This window comes from Arachis ipaensis, chromosome B6 (genome assembly GCF_059453495.1).
Source record: "Arachis ipaensis isolate K30076 ecotype BB chromosome B6, ASM5945349v1, whole genome shotgun sequence".
NCBI classification, from domain to species: domain Eukaryota; kingdom Viridiplantae; phylum Streptophyta; class Magnoliopsida; order Fabales; family Fabaceae; genus Arachis; species Arachis ipaensis.
In genome coordinates, this window is record NC_142441.1 from 2007247 (window position 1) to 2024597 (window position 17351).

General features: G+C 30.7%; 2 protein-coding genes across 2 annotated transcripts; one reads left to right on the forward strand and one right to left on the reverse strand.

Moving 5' to 3' along the window:
- The first annotated feature begins 5251 nt into the window (after nucleotides 1-5251).
- LOC107645192 (FCS-Like Zinc finger 8) lies at nucleotides 5252-7450 on the forward strand. The gene is made up of 3 exons (XM_016349161.3): nucleotides 5252-5956; nucleotides 6054-6867; nucleotides 7028-7450. The coding sequence occupies exons 2-3, from the start codon at nucleotides 6071-6073 to the stop codon at nucleotides 7098-7100; spliced, it is 870 nt and encodes a 289-aa protein (XP_016204647.1). The 5' UTR covers nucleotides 5252-5956; nucleotides 6054-6070; the 3' UTR covers nucleotides 7101-7450.
- Nucleotides 7451-10824: 3374 nt separating this feature from the next.
- On the reverse strand, nucleotides 10825-13751 carry LOC107645191 (flocculation FLO11-like protein). The gene is made up of 3 exons (XM_021103697.2): nucleotides 13394-13751; nucleotides 11186-13190; nucleotides 10825-11082 (listed from the first exon to the last, which is right to left on the reverse strand). Exon 2 carries the CDS (start codon nucleotides 12905-12907, stop codon nucleotides 12272-12274), a length of 636 nt encoding a protein of 211 aa, XP_020959356.1. The 5' UTR covers nucleotides 12908-13190; nucleotides 13394-13751; the 3' UTR covers nucleotides 10825-11082; nucleotides 11186-12271.
- Nucleotides 13752-17351: the final 3600 nt, after the last annotated feature.

The window sequence follows — 17351 nt, forward strand, 5'->3', positions numbered from 1 at the left end:
AAAAAGTGTTCTAAAGATATTGATTAAGAGAGTAAAAAAAAAGTTTTAACTCTTTTAAATTTTAATACATTTGTAATGCATTTAATGCATTAGAAAGTGTCTTTACGATGCTTATTAATATAAGACTCTATTTATTTTTACGACAATTTTTTCGATGATTAAAGATGCAATTACACATTGACAATTACATTCAAATTTCAATTATGCTTATATGTATATAAAAAACTAATAATTAAATTATTTATTAATATAAAATATATATTAAAAATAATAATTACATGATTAATTTAGTAGCTAATATATGCATAGTATACACATAATATTTTTAGTTAATAAAAAAATTATATGCATATAAAAAATAATTACTAAATATTTTATTTAATTTATTTTTAATCTATATTTTATATTATTATGTAATTTAGTAATTAATTTTTGGTGTACATTTAGTATATATAAGAAGGAAAACAGCACACATGCATTATAAGGATAGATAGAGAGCTTAGTAATGTATAGATCATAGACATTTTTGTTGTTGCATGCAACAGTGCGTTGATTGAATGCTAACAATGACATTTTATTGCAGCAAAAGACCAAACACCTTTAAGTTTTGGTTGAGTTTGGTAATGTTTTATCTTTTCAAAAGTTGTAACAAGAATATTGTTTGTAAATTAAAATTAAAATATTTTTAATAAGTCCAAATTATAAAAAAATATACTTGAAAATTTTATTTTTAAATATTAAAATAATTTTAGTAGATAGATATACATATAATAAAGAATTGTAAATGTAGATATTTATTAATATAAGTTATATTAGATTTTTGGTTTCGCTATAATAAAAATTATTTTTGGTGGCAAATTTTTAGTGACAATAATATAATAGTCATTATATGTCTTATTTAACTTATATTTTTACGACAATTATATATTTGTCGTTATTATTATAACATATAATATAAATTATATATTTTTTGCGACTATTAAAAAGGTCTTTTTTGACAATTATATAATTGTCGCTAAAATCTTTTAAGGACAAAATATAAGATGGCTAATGTCTTATTATTGTTAAATATATTAGTGACTATTTTTGTTATTACTAAAAATAATTTTTTTTAATAGTGCTTTAAAAAGCATTTTTATAAATGCTTTCAAGATTACTTTTAAATTTTCAAAATTAAAAACATATATACATGATTCTTTTTGTTTCTCAAATATAAAATGAAGTATTTGTATTTTTTAAAAATACAAAATACTTCTTAATAAAAAAATTATACTAAATGGGAGTTTTCTCATCCATGGTGTTTCCTTACTAAATAATTGTTTCTTGCTCCATCTTCTGGTTTTTCCAATATCTAATTTTACACTTTGCCGCAATCGCAGACTTATAAGTGAAGAAACAGGGTTGTGGCATGATTGAATCATCATTTGAGAACAAATTATTCGCCCAAGTCATTAACATGCAAATATTTCACGCATTTATTTAAAAGATTAACTCAACTAATTAACTACCTTAAGAGATTCATTTATATATAGTTTTATAAAAATATTATTTGTACACTAAAATTAGTTATTAAAATTAATTATTAATATATATTTGTATATAAATATATGTATAGTTTAATTTATTTTTAGTGTATTTATATTTTAATATATATTTTATATTAGTAATTGATTTTGATGACTGATTTTAATGTACACGTAATATAGTTATAGATTTATACTCATAGGTGTTTATTTTATTTTATTTAATTACTATCTACCAACGATTATTTTGGGAGTGTTCTCTTAAAATCAAAGGAGTGTATATATGTGAAATAAATTTAATTTTTTCAATTGAAAACATTCTACGATATGAAAGGATGGAAATAATTTCATTTTTGTCTACTAGTTTAGTGTCAGCTGGAATATTTTGTAAGGTATTTAAGGGGTGACATATTATTCTTTCAAAAAAAAAAATTAGAAAGTTCAAGAAAAACATTTATACATTTTAAAATAATAAATGTAATACGCGTTATATATTAAGATGAAATTGAAGAGTGTATATTATAAAGTGTAAACTATATAACTTGCTTAAAAAATAAACAACTCTAAGAAAATAACAAGTAATTGAAAGATTGAAACTGATGGTAGGTAGAAGATAAAACCTGTACGACATTATGACGGCGATGACGATGATGCTCCGATCCATGTACTGAATTATGAAGAAGATAAAAATAAGACAGGTTTGGTTGACCTAAGTTTTCGGTTAAAATTGCGTGAGCTGCGTGTTTATATATAATTTTATTTTAATCTAATTAATCTAACTAACTAATTTGTAAATAAAGTCATGATAAGACACGTTGTCATGAATCATGTCATTTACTTTTACTTATCCATCCGGGACTAGCACCCAGATATTTTGTTCCTAGATCCAAAATTATTTTACCTTTTTGCCGAAATACAATATTTATTTAAAGAGAAAATATCTAGTGTTTTGTAATTACAAGCTTTACAAACTTGAAGAGAACGAAATTTACTAAACGTGTTGTTTATGTTATATGCATCTTTAACAGACTTTTAAATCAATTCAAATTAATTAACGCGTAAATATATAACTTCTATTTTTTAAAAGATTTCGTTTCTTTTTTCGAGTTTCTTGTCAAATTTGTTGGATCTCCTTCGTGCGTTTTCTCTTTGCCTTTTCATTCGTTGTTTTACCAGCGTTTATCACTGGTTTCTTCTTCGTTATTTACGTGCGTTTTCTCTCTCTATATTCTTGCTTAGTTTTTTTTTTCGATTTTCATGGTTTTCTGAAATCAAGCTTTGAAATCGTTTTGAAGATAATGGAACTTAGAAATACACCCAAACGATTACAGAAATACACCAAAACGATTACAAAAATACACCCAAACGGTTACAGAAATACACCCAAAGAATTACAAAAATACAACCAAAACATGGGAGAGACAGTATATTTCTTCTTGAAATCTTTTAATGTTTTACTGGTTAAGGATGAGGCACATGACAGAGACAATCTAGAAAAAAAAACCTAGAAAAACAGTAAAACAATACCTTGAATAATGTTTCTTCGTTTTTTCTGGTGATTTTTTATGGAGATTTGTATCTTTTCTTCTTGATTTCTTCTACTCTTCGCAAGGAGTTGGAACGTTTCTGCAAAATCATAGTTTGTTTCAAATGTTGCTTGAATCTTGATGGTTTGCGTTTTGATTGAGTAAGAAGAGGAAGAGTGAACGTGTTGTGGAAGGGTGATTAAGGCGCGTGCGTTGGACGCTCGATTCTAAAAGAGTGGTGCGCGTATTTTTTCTTGAACTTGGACCAACTTATATAGCTTACAAGCCAAAAAAGCTTGTATATATAGCAGACCTGTTATTTAAAAGATAGTTAATTAATTGTTACATGACTTATGAACAAATTTTAATTAAAAGAATCATTCTTTTTTTTTTTTTTGCGAGACAGATTGAACCGTCTCCAATCCAAAATATTACATCACAAACTTATATATTATTTACTCACACATAAAAAAATATTCTAATATGTCATCTCAACTGCAAAAATAATGCATATTTAATAAGTACCTATGCAAACAAAATAATCTTCAATGAGAACATCTCTTTGAACTTTGAAGGAAAAAATGTACAAATCCATTAGATTTTAGTTTTGATGAATGCACTACTATTCGTGTGTTTATTTAGTGCTCTTCTATCTAGTATCTAGGCAAAAGTAGGATTTTTTATTTATAAATAAAATAAATTTTTTATTTATCAATATGTAATTTTTATATTATTTACAAATTTAAAATCTAATATACATTTTAGACGCAATACATATAAGATAAATATACATATACGTCGGATACACTGAATTCGAGATATAAAAAGAATTTACACATTTTGTTAAAAGTAGATTCTTTTTTTTAAAAAAAAAACTATTACTTTTAACTATGTGAAAATATGTTTAATTAGTTAGGTTTAGGTGTAAATTTCTTTTCAATATCTACGTAGAACTTTTTAGGATAAAACTGTGTATACAAATTAAATCTTAATGGTAATGTTAATTAGAGGCGCTTAAATAAATTTAATGTTACATAAAGTACGTTGTTTATAAATAAAGGGTTATGCTTTGTGTATACTAAAATTAACCATTAAAGTTATTTATCAGTATAAAATATATGTTAAAATATAAATATACATTGAAAATAAATTAAACCACACATATATTTATATACAAATACATTGATAACTGATTTTAGTGTTTAATTTTGGTGTAGAAATAGCATTTCTCATCAATAAATAAATAAATAAATAAATAAGGAGAAGAGCTTTCGTTTCCGTTCCCTTGTCTTATGTCACTATTGAAGCGAATATGGACAAAATACATTCCATCAAATGAAGAAAGAATTAGAAAAAGACAAAAACTAGGCTGTTTAATGACACACTTATGATCACAAGAGAGAGAAAGAAATACAAAACAATTCAGATTGGAAAATGGGAGATAAAGTTATGCCCATGCCACTCACTTTATTTATATGTGCTCATTTATAATTAATCACATTGTTATTAATGTAATTTATATCCAACTCTATAGGACTAAGATAATAAGTTTTTATTAAAATAATCCTAGATATACATTTAAATTAATATTTATTTGGAATATTAAGTTAAATATACAGTCTAATTATGAGAGTATACAAAAGATGAGTTATTATTTTATTAAGTAGTGGTCAAATTATATATTATAACTTACCATCTATTATGTATTATCTATAAAAGGAATAAAAAAATTAATTTTGTATACAAATTTTAGTTTTTAAACTTCTTTTTATTGTTATATATTAATCCATTAAAATATTTTTTAAAAAAAACTTAAATTCAAGACTTCTTAATTAAAACATTACTATTTATATTTTAATTAATTTCATATTTATTATTATATATAATAATTAAAAATGTTAATTAATAGTATTAGTTAATTAATTTACTAATATAAATAATGATGACAATTGTGCAGTTAAATACATAGGTGTACAATTAAAATATTTATAAAAATTAAAGATAAGAGAAAAAAAATAACTATGGTAATATATGTATTTTATATTTATAATTAATATGTATTTTATATTTATAATTAATTTTAGTAGTTGAATTTAGTGTACAGATAATATTTTTATAAAAAAATAAAAAAAAAGTAAAAAGTAAAAATGTATGAATAATATTAAGGATGTATAAAAATAAAACACTTATTTTAGAATCCATAAGAGATATTTTGTACTAAGAAAACAATATTATAGGCCTTATTAACAATTATTTCTCAGTTTAACCAGATCCAATTCGTGTTTAACAATTATTTTGATTTTCATGCACACGACTCTCTCTCTCTCTCTCTCTTAAGCTCAAAGTTTCTCTCTTTTTTCCTCTCTTTCTGTTTTTTCTCCATAAAGCTGCACACTTTCTCAGCATCAAAATTGAAACTCTTTTTTCTCTCTCTCTCTCTCTCTCTCTCTCTCTCTTTTTCTCTCCAAAAAAAAAACATGAATTATGGTGATTCGTGAAGTTGCACTTAGCTTAGCTAGGTAACAAAAACCAAACGAAAGGGTTCAATAATTTTGAGTATCCGTTTCATGGTGCCTTGTATCCATCAAAAACCGTTTCTTTATCTTCTTCTTATTCTGTGATCTACTATTGGTTCCTGAAAACACATGTCAATGGTGTTATGGTGCTTGAACTGTTCTTAGATCACATGTCTCACACTGTTTCCTCTCTTGTTCATTAACATTCACTAAAAACCAATACGCAATTCAGTTTCCCTGACACTACTCTCAGATCACATAACATAGCTTCTCTGTTAAGTCCCTTTTCTCTGTTCTTGACATTCTCATCAGTATTCAGTGCTCTATAGGATTCTCGCAAAAAAGTATCCGACTTTGATCCTCAATTTCAAACTGAAAAGACCAATTTTGGGTGAGTCATGAGTGAGTTTCTTCATGGGGATGGATGAATAATAAATATCTTATTCAATTATTATTTATATAATTGTTATTGTTTTTGGGTTTTGTAGGACTGAGTTTGTTCCTTATGCTGCTGAGGAACAGATCAAGGGCAGTGACCAAGCCAAGTTTGATGGCTGATCACAGCTCTTCTTCACAGCAATCTTCTCAAAATCAAAGCTTTTCAAAGAGGACAATCCCTTCCCTTTTTGGGTCACCAAAGTTCATCAGAGATTTCACCTCAAAGTGCCTTTCTCTCTCACCACCACCGCCAACTGAATCCTTGAGGAGCCCAACTTCAATCCTTGATGCAAGGGCAGTGTCCCCTTTTGCCTTTGGGAACCCATTTTCACATGAAAACAACACCAAAAAAAAGTGCACACAAACTGTTCACCGAAATGCCTCATCGGAAAACACAGCCTCTGCTGATGATTCCAGAGGCATTGGCCTTGCTCTTGTAAAAAATTCTGCTGAACAAAACAAAGGGAATGTCCTCTTTGGGACACGTCTTAGAGTGAAGATCCCTCCCCTTCCACCACCCTCCACATTTTCCCCACAAACATGTGATGCTGATGATGTTGTGGTTGGAGGCAGAACCAGCAAGGATTCTCAAAATTCAGGAATCTATGCAAATGATTCTCCTCCTACCAAGGTTGTTTTTAAGGATGGTGTTCTGTCTCTGAGTGAGATGGAGCTTTCTGAGGAGTACACACGTGTCATATCCCATGGACCTAACCCAAGAACAACCCACATATTCAACAATTGCATTGTAGAAGGCTATTTTTCCCTACCCAGAAAACCTCCACTTCCTTCTGGGAATTTCCTCAGCTTCTGTTACACTTGCAACAAACACCTTGATCATACACAAGACATTTTTATCTATAGGTATAAAAAATTCCACTTTATTTTCAGTTCTTAATAATGTTCTATATATATGTTTATCACTATCCCAAAATGAAAATAATTGTGTATGTGATCTTCTATATTTTCTACTATATATTGATTAGTTTTATTGATCTTAGATTATCTTTGTTACTTTTTGCAGAGGAGAGAAAGCTTTTTGCAGCCCTGAATGCCGCCACAAAGAGATGGTGTTAGATGGTGTAGAAAATATTTAGTAGGAGGATTTTGATAGTAACGGACGTTATTATTCTTGACTTCAACATCCTTTACATGCACCTTTGCCGCAAAGTCCTGCATTTTGAGGAGGATAAGAATAAGATAACCAACCAGCAGCAACAGCAGAAAAAGTCAAGTCAAAATTTTTCCCATTTCTTCATCATGGGTTTCATGACCTGTAGTATATATATGTTTCATCATGTAATCAGTGTATGATCTTTTACCCCTTTTTGAAGTCTTTTTTTTTAAATCTTTTTTGCCTCTCCCTGCAAATAAAGAGATAAGAGAGGATGTAGAGTTCAATCCAAGTGAAGTAATGACCAATTTGATTGCTTCTGGTTTTTGCCCCCATTGTTTTCGGCTGAAGCAGATGATGATGTGTGATTGATGAAAACTGAAAACAGTGTCTTTTTTTCCCTTTCTTTTTTCCTTTTTTAATCTTTTTCTTCTGCTATAAGTTGATGATAATGATGATGCTGCCTATTATCTTAAGATGGGGACCGGTTAATTATTTCTCACAAAGATTCCCTCTTTGCATGAACTCTATTATTATCTTCCCTTTCCTCTCACTATTCATCTATGGGTTGAGAGAGAATTCAGCAAACTAATATAATACTCTAAATAACCCTGACATTGACAGAAAAATATACATTTTGTTATGAGTCCTTTTCCTTACCCATTACTTCATTATCCAATTATTTGAATATTAGGTTAATACTTAGAAACTTTGATACGTATATGACAGAGAGGATCCCCATATATTTTTCAAACTTGGGAGGGTTAAGAGTTAAGACTTAAAAAGCAGTTCCTGATTAATTAAATTATCCCTCACTCCTAAGCCATTATAAACAATGATGGGAATAATTACTGTGTGTTCTGATCAGGCATAGACAAGAAAAAGGTATAAAATAACTGGAGTCATCATTAAAGGGAACCATCATAGCAGAAGTAAATGGACTTGAAAATGCAAAAAGGGTCATGTACCACAAAAGCAAAAAGCCAAAAGAGTTATGGTTAAAGGTGTCTATACTCTATACCATGATAGGCCTTAATAAGCTTCTTCATTCATCTTTTTATTTGATTATTAGTTATGCTTTGATTGAATCATATTTGGCTTTGAATCTCCTGCAATATAAGTACATTTTGTAATTTGGATTTAAATTTGAAATAACTGCTTAATTTAGAGCCTGCCACAAGTGAAACATAATGCACTCTTGAAATAAGTTAATATACAAACCATCATTCATTCTTTGACTTACATCCAATTTTAAACATATAAACAACACAGTCAAAATGGTATTAGTGCAAACCATGAGTTACCACACATGTGTCCAATAACTAAAGAAAAGGGACAACATATATATAATTACTATATAATAAGATTTAACTAACAAATGATCTTATAATACAGCTTATGGAAAACAAGCAGCAACCTTAAAAGTAAAAATTGCCCTGTGAACACATTGGGATGGGGATGGGACCCATGGAAGCAAAAAAGCACGCATGCTAATATGCCAAGATGCTCAGGAAAATGATGATAAAGAACAAGGCAAGCTAATAAGGAAAAGGAACCTTAGAGATGGCGACTCCTTTGGCATCTTTCAGTGTCCCTGACACACATCATGAGATTGATTGAGAAACAGTTAAATGCATGTCGTTCTGACATCTATGGACATGCTTCATGTATTTTCATAAGAGAAATCATCTCAAGGGTGGTAACATAAATAAAACCAATCATTCAATTCAAAACCATCACTACTAGAGTAGTTGTTGTAAGTTGAAGCTTTAAATTAAACAAGTGTCTATGCTCTAAATTTGTAAACATTAGGTGTAGTAGTAACTAACATAACCTCCCAAATCGGCTGAGTCAATAAGATAATTGCATTCAGACTTTGGTAAAGTCCGACAGGAAATCAAATCAGTGAGGGGGGGCCAAAATTTTTTTAGTTGATATGATGGATAAGACAAAGGAGGAAAAAGAAAGAGTTTTCTTAATCAGCTTTTAAGATGCTCATTAAATTTTTAATAATAAAAACTTTCAACAAGAAAATTCATTGATTTGATCCTTATGAAGAGTATCTATAAAAGCTATTCCAGATATAGTAGGACATGTTCTCTTCGAATGATTTCGTGTACTTTGAAAACGGATAGAAATACATTAATTGAGTATGTATTTATTTTATTTCTTAACATATTTTATTCTTTAATTTAATCAATAAATTAATTCTTTATCAAATTATAAGATTAAATAAATTGAAGTCTTTTTTTTTGTCAGATGGATTGAACAACCTCTAATTTTTAGTTTTTGATACTGATGGGACTCGAACTTGAGACTTTCAAGTAAGGAGGCAGAGATTATGGGTCAGTTTGGCTAAACTTCTTAAATAAATTCTATTAAAATAGGAGTTTAAAATATAAGAACTTTTATTAATAACAACTTTTAAATAAGTTATTTTGTGTTTGAAAATTATTATAAAATTCTTTGTTTTAAAGTTGTGCATTAAATAGGAGTGATAAAATAGCTTTTGAAAATAGAAAAAGTCACATTTTTTAACTTCTTCAAAAACTCTTAAATAACTTTTTGAAAAATTAAAAATTTATCTAAAAAATTGTATCAAACACTGTTAATATAACTTTTTATAAGTAAAAGCTAAAAAAAAGTAGTTTTGGACTTTTCAAAAGGACCTATGTCACTTAAACTATAGTTTTTTTACTTTAAGTCATTTAAAACGGATAACACACTTGTTCCTATCTAGGTCCAAGACTAAAGCCCAAAGGTCCACTAAGTCCATCTATTCACTACCAACAACACCCTTTAAGGGAATCAACTTAGGCCCAAGGACACGTGTCTGACTTGGCCCAAAAACAAAATTGGATCGCATCAACACAATTGGGTTTTAGCTTGGGTCCTCCAAACTCGACACCTGACCCGACTTGAGGAGTATGCAAGTAACCTGCCACTTAAGAGAGGATCTCACAGCACTGCAAGGCTTGGTTTGTGTATGTCTGGCTGGAGAGTGCATCAGGATTCAAATCATAACTATGACTAGGAAGTAGTTATATGGAACCCAAAGAGAGAATCTCACACAACAAATGTAATTTAACCTGCTACAACATGAATGGCGACTTTACTAGGAATGGTAACCATTGCTCAATCTTCAATTATTTTTGTCTAGAATCAAAATCATTTCTAATATTTTTTTTTCTTTCAAAATCGTCCCTAGTCATTCTGTTAAGAAATCTTGATTTTTTATGTCATTTACCCTAGTAAATAAAGATTTAGTTAATTTATACACTAAAACCACATTTTAAAAATATAATAATAAAAACCTTTTAATACTTGATCTATTCAATGCATTAGAAATATATAAAAAAATGCATTAGAAATATGAAAACGTTCATTTTTTCAACTTCTATAAAACACTTTCTCATATGGTGTTCTTAACTCATGCCCTTACAGCACAAACTAGCAAAATCCAAAGTCCAAAATCCATTAGTTCGGCAAAAACCAAACAATTCAATTGAAGTGCGTGGTATTGTAAGAAATCCACACCTCTTAACAGTAACTTTCATCGGACTCCAATAAATTAATGAGATCAGAGCCTTAGTTGGCCTTCAATTTCTATTGTTTTGTACCGTTTTTTATTTCCTCGTGCAGCAAGTTATATATCAATACCCGAATCATAGTGATATAATTCCTTTATCAAAATGCTTAAGCCATGGTTTTATGGATTTCCAAGAAAATGCTATATAAATAACAAGTACTTAATTCTGATAATAACATAGTAGAATTACAAATACCAACATAGTAGCATTATAGATATCATAGTCACAAACTCTATTTCCAAAGGATTATCGAACTATAAAGCACATAAATAAACACAACAAAACAAATAACTGAACTGATTTGCATTCTAACTAACAACTTTGGAAGGCCATGACCACACCTTCGAACAAAGCAGCTGATGCCATTTCGCCGACCTGATTCACATATCGAAACGATTTATCATTCAACAGTGATGAATGAATAAATGGCAGTAACAATTAAAGCAGAATATAAATTGATCTCGAAGTAAGATCTTACCTTGATGCCGGAGCATGGTATGATCAACATTCTCCATGGAAGATAAGCCGAGTGAAGACTAAAGGAAAGAAGCATTTACCAAAGGCAGAATAATGGAAGAACATCAAGGACTTACTGTATTGCTAACAGGTAATGTAACATGGATTGACCCTAAAAAACTAAAGCAATCAGCTATAGAAGATTATGACTAAAGTAGAAAACCCTTCCAACTTTTCTTTGAAAAAAAAACCAGAAAAGATTGTGAAGGGGCAAAGTGAAAGATAACTAGAAGAGGAGGATCAGTAGGCAGGGGAATAAAACTACTAACTAGCAAGGGGGAGAGAGAGAGAGAGTTATCAGACAAGAAAGAAAGCAAGGTAGTAAAACACTATCTACTAAGACAAAGGAGAAGGAAGGAAAACACAATGAAATAAGTAAGAAAGGCAGATAAAGTGATAAACTACTAGATATCTAAACATTAGATCACCTATGGATATTGAAATATATGTTAGAAAAGGTTGAGAGGCCTAAAGGGTTTCTGAAAGTTTGAGATTCTACACCCTACAATATGTACTTAGTATAAGAGGGGTACTAAATCCTATGTCAATTTAGAAGTTAACCATTTCTATGAAGAGATTATGCCTTTAAGCATATCTAACATGAAACCATGAGTCGGCTGGAATATATAAATTTCTTCAGGATAGGTATAACCAAAGTCTATTCCATTCCAAGCCACTCCAACCAGTTACCATCATTCAACTTCTATAATTTCCCAACCATTTTCATGGCAGCTTCTTCCCAACCATTTTGATGGAAGCTTCCATCCACATCACCTGAGTCACATGAGTCATAGTAAACCCTGTGCCCCCCATAAGAGCCTTGAATACCTCTCTCCACTACTAAGCTTGATCCAATTCCCAAAAGTCCGGAGATTGTTAACCCACCACACCACAGCCATCGATCAACATTGTCATCACACCACTACTGACAACTACACAAACTCAAGAGCTACATACTTTTATTTGGTCACTCTATATACATCTAACACTAACCCAGCTTCACTGAAAATAAAAACATATTTACAAGAAACCAGTTTCCCCTTCAACCTCATTCCCCATCCAAGTTAAGATTGAGAATTCGACACAGGGTCTTCGTGGCAGAATCAGCATTAGCAAAGATGTCTCTGGTGGAAGGGGAATACTCCCTGCGTGGGGATGAGGGAGCAGACTTGGCAACCGGATGCAGCTCAATCTCAGGGGAGGACCGAGGCAGCTCGAGGGACACAGTCCTCTTTGGCCTAACTGAGAATTTCGGGATAGGCAATGAACTAGGTGGCGGCGAATTCGAATAGGTAGGTCCAGCCCAAAGCTCTGAGAGAGAAATGCATCTTCCACCAGGAAAATGATGCCCTTCACTGAAATCATCAACCTTTCTACACGGTTTGCCATGGATAGCAACTGGGGCACTCCTTGGTGTGGCAATTTTGCTGCGGGGTTTGTTATCTGGGACAATACTAGATGGTGTTCTAGGGGAAGGTGATGGTGGAGATGCCATTTTGGCCATAGGTGAAATAGTATCAGATTTCAATGGTGTTGGTAGAATACCAGTCCCAGTTTGAAAAGTTCTACAATTGATGCCCCTAAAATCCCTAGAAGGAGAAGAAGGACCAAACCTAGGATGGCCTTGGGTCTTAGACCTGTGGAATTGGTTCCTATGCTGTGCCACAACAACAAGCGTTTCCATGGTTCACAAAAGAGCACAAATTCACAGAGATTCAAAACTTGTGTTTTTTTCCACTAGATCTCACTGCTACAACAGCACCAACAAGAAATGAGAGTGTTTCACAAAACCAACGGTTGTCGCCACGATTACCAACACAAATCTTCTCCCACTAAGTGGATCCAAAACTGAACATGCAATTTATCCAAAACCCCGTTTCTTAAACCACCCTAGATTGTTACGAATCTCAGTGATCCAGATCTCCCAAGTAACGAATCGGAACCAGAGACAAAAAGCTTTTTCAGAACTGAAAACATAGAAACGAAAACAAAAAAATTAAAAATTAAAAATGAACAAACAGTAAATCATCATCTAATAAAACAGTTGGGGGAAAAAGAGGCAAAAAAACCCGGAAATGATTTAATCCGATAAAAAAGATCAGAACTTTGAATTCGGATATGAACAATTTTGTTTCGAAGTGAGAGAGAGAGAGAGAGAGAACGAAATTACCTAATAGAAATGAAAGTTTAGAAGACTGAAAGAGAGAGTGTGAGGGTAGATGTCGGTGATTGTTCCGTTTTGTTGGAGCTGGTGGTGTGTTTGTTTCAGATGGAACTGCCACGGTAGATCGGAGGAGGGGTTGGTGGTGGCCTTGAAGAAGAAGAAGAGGTACAGAGAGGGTTTGATAGGGATCTGAATTCTGAAGAGAAGAACAGTGAATAGTGATATTATATATATTGATATTTTTTCAGTGTTTGCCAAATTGCACTTAGGTTTTGAGACTATTTACAAAACATGCCATTTTCTACTCTACTCACTCACTCATCATATAAAACGACCACTCTTTGCTATCCTATATTTGCCCCCCATACTTCCTTGTTTCTCGGCCAATAAAGTTAGATATTTTTTGTTTGCTTGTTTGAACTTTAATTTTGCTTTCAATGGAGATGATGTAACCAGGTGAACCAATGCCTAATGTCATGCCATCTTCTTGACCAAGCTTTTGTTTACTCGTTCCTTTACCTTAAACCCTAAAAATAAAGAAGAAAATATCCAATTTATTAATTTGAATTTGATTTATGTATTCTATAATTTTGTGTTAAATGGACTTTGGATAGTGGATACCAATGAGGAACAACAAAATAGGTCTTATGTGGATATATTGCTATATTATTGAAAAAATAAAATAAGTAGCTAGCATTTATTATTTTTTACCTTTAATATACAAATATAGAGTATAACCAGATTATGGGAGTGTAAGAGACTTCACGAAGATATGACGGTTGTGATAAAAAAATCGGACAGTCCAATTTGAATTAGGTCTAATTAGAGGCATGGCATGTACACAAATTTGATTGTTCGATTTGCGCATCCCAACTATGCGTCAAACATGCATGCACTCCAATCTTCCTGTTTGTATACTTCCTGCTGAATGCCTCATTCCTTTCACTCTCGTTCCAACCTTCTCTCACTCACCCCAAGTCTCCAACCCCACCTTCAACCCCACTTATTTTACTCTCCATTGTTGATTAAATCAGATCTTTAAAAAAAAAAAAAAAGAAATTGGACCACCAATCTTTAATAATGCCAAGGAGAAGGAGAATAAAAGACATCAATCGTTTGAAACTCTACATTACTAATTATCTTGATCATCTTAATTATATAAATTTTTATTTTTAAATATTTTGATTTAATTAAAATAATAATGATAATGTTAGAAATTAGTAAAATAGTGTAGTAATAATTTTTATTAAGATTATGGATGTATGATAATAAATTAATTATTATTAATTGTTATTAATAGATTGTAGTAATAATTTCTATTAAGATATAGGTATGATAATATAATTATTATTAATTGTTATTAATAAATTTATTGTATTAATAATTTGTTATTAATATAGTAATAATTTTTATTAAGATTATAGGTATGATAATAAATAAATTAATTAACGAATTATCTGATGTCAGGTGGCGTAATTGGGAGCGTGCTGATCTTGAAAATTTGTGGCCCTAGTACAAGTGTGACTATCATTGTACCTCTTTATCTCCCAACAGTATTTTCTGGACATTTTACTAACCCTGATCAGCCAATCACAATCTGCGCCGTACTAAGTACATTTAGTATAGAATGTCGTCGGTTCTGACTCATGTACCCGATAATTTATACCTCTACGAATGGTATAATCTTTCATCGCCTTAATTACTACCTCCCTAGAATTGAATTTCATTTCCACGATGAATTCACCATCCATCATAACAGAAAGTTCTGCTGCAAACACACCACAAAATTTATATTTCAATAAATAATTCTTAAATACGTTTCTCATTAATAAAATCTATCTATCATTCGTAAATCAAGAATAAATCATTCAAAAGTTAATAAATTAATCAACTAGGTTATCAAATGCTATTTAATAAATTAATAATCACACAAAAATGCGAAATACTAAATTTATCAACATACATATTTACTTGATAATTAAAAATTAAACAATTACTAATTATACGCTATATTTTATCTATTTATCGTTGCCTTAAATATTTGTCTCAAACTCAAAACCTACGTATAAATCATAATTTAAAATTATTACATACCTGCATTTATATATTGAGAAAACTTCGATGCATGCATGACCTCAAAATCTAACGACCGCATGAAAGTCGACTCCTCAAACGGCTGCTGGTTTGCTAGTGCATTTGCCACATCCGCTATATCTGCCGCTATAGTATCGTCAGCTTGATCTTCGTCTACACCCGGATCAACGACCTCATAATTAATTTCAAACTCTTCCTCGCTATCACTTTTGTATTCTTCCAATTCAATATCTCGGTCCGCTGCAGGTTGCTTGAACTCAATATACAGTTCGATGAATGATATTTAGGACCGACTTTCAAGATATATACACTGAAAACATTTTTTTCATGCTCGCTTCATTGGTCACGTATTTCGTTTGAAATTGAACGAACCCACCAAATACAGATACAGGATATCTGTACAGAATACACAACACTCTCCTAGATATTTGAGAATCCATCTTCTCATAAATCATATCTTTTAATTCTTCAAATGACAGTGTGAATAGAATTATAATATCTAATGGATTTTCACACACAAATTTTACTCCTTCAGATGTTTGTAATAAAATTTGACCATGATAATACACTTTTAACATAACTCTATGATCCATGATAATATACTAACATTGCACACTCTCAACTTTGGTTTTAATCTTTTTCAAACAATAAAGAAGAAGAGAAAGATCAGAGAGGAGTTTCAGAAATTTGAAGAGTGTGAAAAGAAGAAAATGAAGTGGATAGCTCGGTTATGGAGTTGGTATATATAAAACTAAAATCGGACCGTTCGACCGCCTTCTTGACAGTTCACATTTTTTGAAAACTTAAACCGGACAGTCCGATTAGAGGCACGACCTGCCAAAAAATTTGTTTGCATGAAATCGGTGGGTTTAATTTCATTGTCCAACAAAAATTTTGTCCTATAGCCTAGAAATCAGTGGATCTAATTTCTTTAGACAAAAAAAATTTCACTCTGTAAGCATGAAATTAGTGGATCCAATTTCTTTGCAATCAAAATGTATATCCAGCACAAATCAAACAGTCCGATTTGTGTCCCTTCTCACTTCCAAAAAATTGAACTGTCCAAATTTTTTTCATCAATTAACTATCGTCACAGCAGTGTAAAATACCCTAACTTTTATAACTCAGTATTACAACAACCTAAATGTCATATCCCAAAAAAAATAGCCTCAATATTCAATCCTCTTTTTCTCATAAAAAAAGATGATAAACAACCATCTTAACTTTAAGAGATTGAGTCATATTATTATACAATGAATAATATCATAAAAGAAAAGTCTAGGGCCAGCAATTTTTGTATTTTTTGGCCAGCACTTAACCATCAAAAGAAAAGATAGTGATTTTTCACCATTAGATGTAATCTCACATTATTAAAAACACTATTGATGGCTAATTGATGGTTACAAAATACCAAAATTTCTACCCCTAACATTACTCTATTATAAATTCATAATTAATATATAGTTAATAAATAATTAAAATAATAATGAAACTTCCTTTCTCACTAAAAAATTATAAAAGTAATTTTTTTTTTCATGTAAACTTACACACAAATTAGTACATACAATATATCACATTTACCAAAATACTATCTAAAATTTCAATTCTATTTGTCATGTCTATATCTATAACGAAATCCACTAGTATTGGTATCAAATCATCCTTGCACCAAAGTTCAAACCACTATATATATACTCAGGAGAGAGAAAGCAATAATACACTGATACACTACAGCCATGTAATGCACAATAAATTTCAACTATTTGCCTTCTTTACACGTAACCTTTGAGGATGCAATAAGGTTGTGCTTCACCATTACACTAACATGCATATATACATGATCTATTCCATCCTTTTTGTTGCAAAACCC